General features: G+C 26.8%; 1 protein-coding gene across 1 annotated transcript in view; it reads left to right on the top strand.

Moving 5' to 3' along the window:
* Positions 1-221, top strand: part of LOC100573497 (set1/Ash2 histone methyltransferase complex subunit ASH2) — a gene marked incomplete at its 3' end in the record, with an annotated part of 1,927 nt that extends 1,706 nt beyond the window's left edge. The window contains 1 exon segment of the mRNA XM_029492625.1: positions 53-221. Within this exon segment, the coding sequence (XP_029348485.1) occupies positions 53-221 (169 nt within the window).
* Between the last annotated feature and the right edge of the window lie 1,240 nt (positions 222-1,461).

The raw sequence follows: 1,461 nt of genomic DNA, 5'->3' as shown, positions 1-1,461 counted from the left end.
GATACGTATAAACTTATAAATTATAATTATGTTTTCTTAAACTTTATTTTAGATTACGAGATCATTAGTCAAGGAAACAGACAATTTGTTCAGTGTGGTAAATGGTGAAAATGGTTCTCAATCTTATAAGTTATTGATTGATATTTCTGAAATCAAACCAAATTATGAAGCGATGATAAAAGGGGGCCATCTTAAAGTTACAGAAACTGGAATTCAACCTAGTAAGTTGGAATTAAATTTATAATTTAAATACAAAAAAAGGTGTGCAAGTGGATATCGCTCTGCTGTATAGTAGGCTACAAGTGTGTTACTGTATAATGGATGGTATTAATTTTGACTTCAATGCTATAATATCATTGTATAAGAAAAACGATTCTGAGCGGAGACAGTATGTCAGTCTAGGTATAAGACATATTATCAGGGAACGGACTTTAATGTCTTAAAAAATAAGAAAAATGTCCTTAAAAAATACGACCTTATGCCTTAAAAAAATGCTTTAATATCAAAAAAACATTAAAAATGTTATTAAATTCGATAAAAACAAAATTTTGAATAGTTTTGTGTGTGTATGATATTATTAAAACTTAAAATTTATAGATAATTCATCATTATAAAAAATTTTGAGCATTTGAGTTTTTCCGTTGTCTTCTTTTTCTTTCTTTCTATTCGATGCACGTAAATGTTTATCCCGGCTGATATGTTGAGTAATAGTAAATTTTTTTTCTGCTGCAACTTTAACCTCGCAAACCTTGCAAAATAAAATATTTCCATCGGTGGAAATATATTTTCACCGAATTCTTGTACATACGCACGCAAACGACAACAGTTGGACGGCTTATTTTTCGGCATCTTTCACATTTATTCGAATTACGATAGCGAACAAGACTAACGACTCTATGAGTACCTACTAATAATCGGACACCAATTAGTTTTATATCGCGTATCGTAACGTTATCGAGATTATTTGTTATACATCAACAACAAACCGTGATACTATCATAAATATATAATAATATACTTTAAAAGTTTCAAGTGCCCACAAATAATATTATACCATCACAACAAAATAAGTAAAATAGTAATTCTAGGTTTTTTAATATGTAATTTCGTCCAAATTTAACTTATAGAATGAGTATAAAAATAAACTGTGTAAATGTATTTTTTAAATTTTTCGGTAACAGAATTAACTATTTACGTGGAATCTTGTTCTAAATTTTCAGTCCTTAGATACAAAAGTTGAACATTTTATGAATTTTTAACTACAAAATAATTATTCAATTTTAAATTTGATAAATTTTGTCAAAATTCGATCTTTAACTGCTTATAAAAAAAAAAAATGTGCCCATGTATTTTTAATATTTTTCAACTACTATTTTAACAATATATCAGGAGCATTGTATTAAATTTTTACACTTTTTGACCCAACAGATAAAACTTTATTGATATTTATAGAAAAAAAAA

The sequence above is a fragment of the Acyrthosiphon pisum genome, unplaced genomic scaffold, assembly GCF_005508785.2.
Source record: "Acyrthosiphon pisum isolate AL4f unplaced genomic scaffold, pea_aphid_22Mar2018_4r6ur Scaffold_21948;HRSCAF=25371, whole genome shotgun sequence".
Taxonomy (NCBI): domain Eukaryota; kingdom Metazoa; phylum Arthropoda; class Insecta; order Hemiptera; family Aphididae; genus Acyrthosiphon; species Acyrthosiphon pisum.
This window is presented reverse-complemented; position numbering and strand designations above follow the sequence as displayed.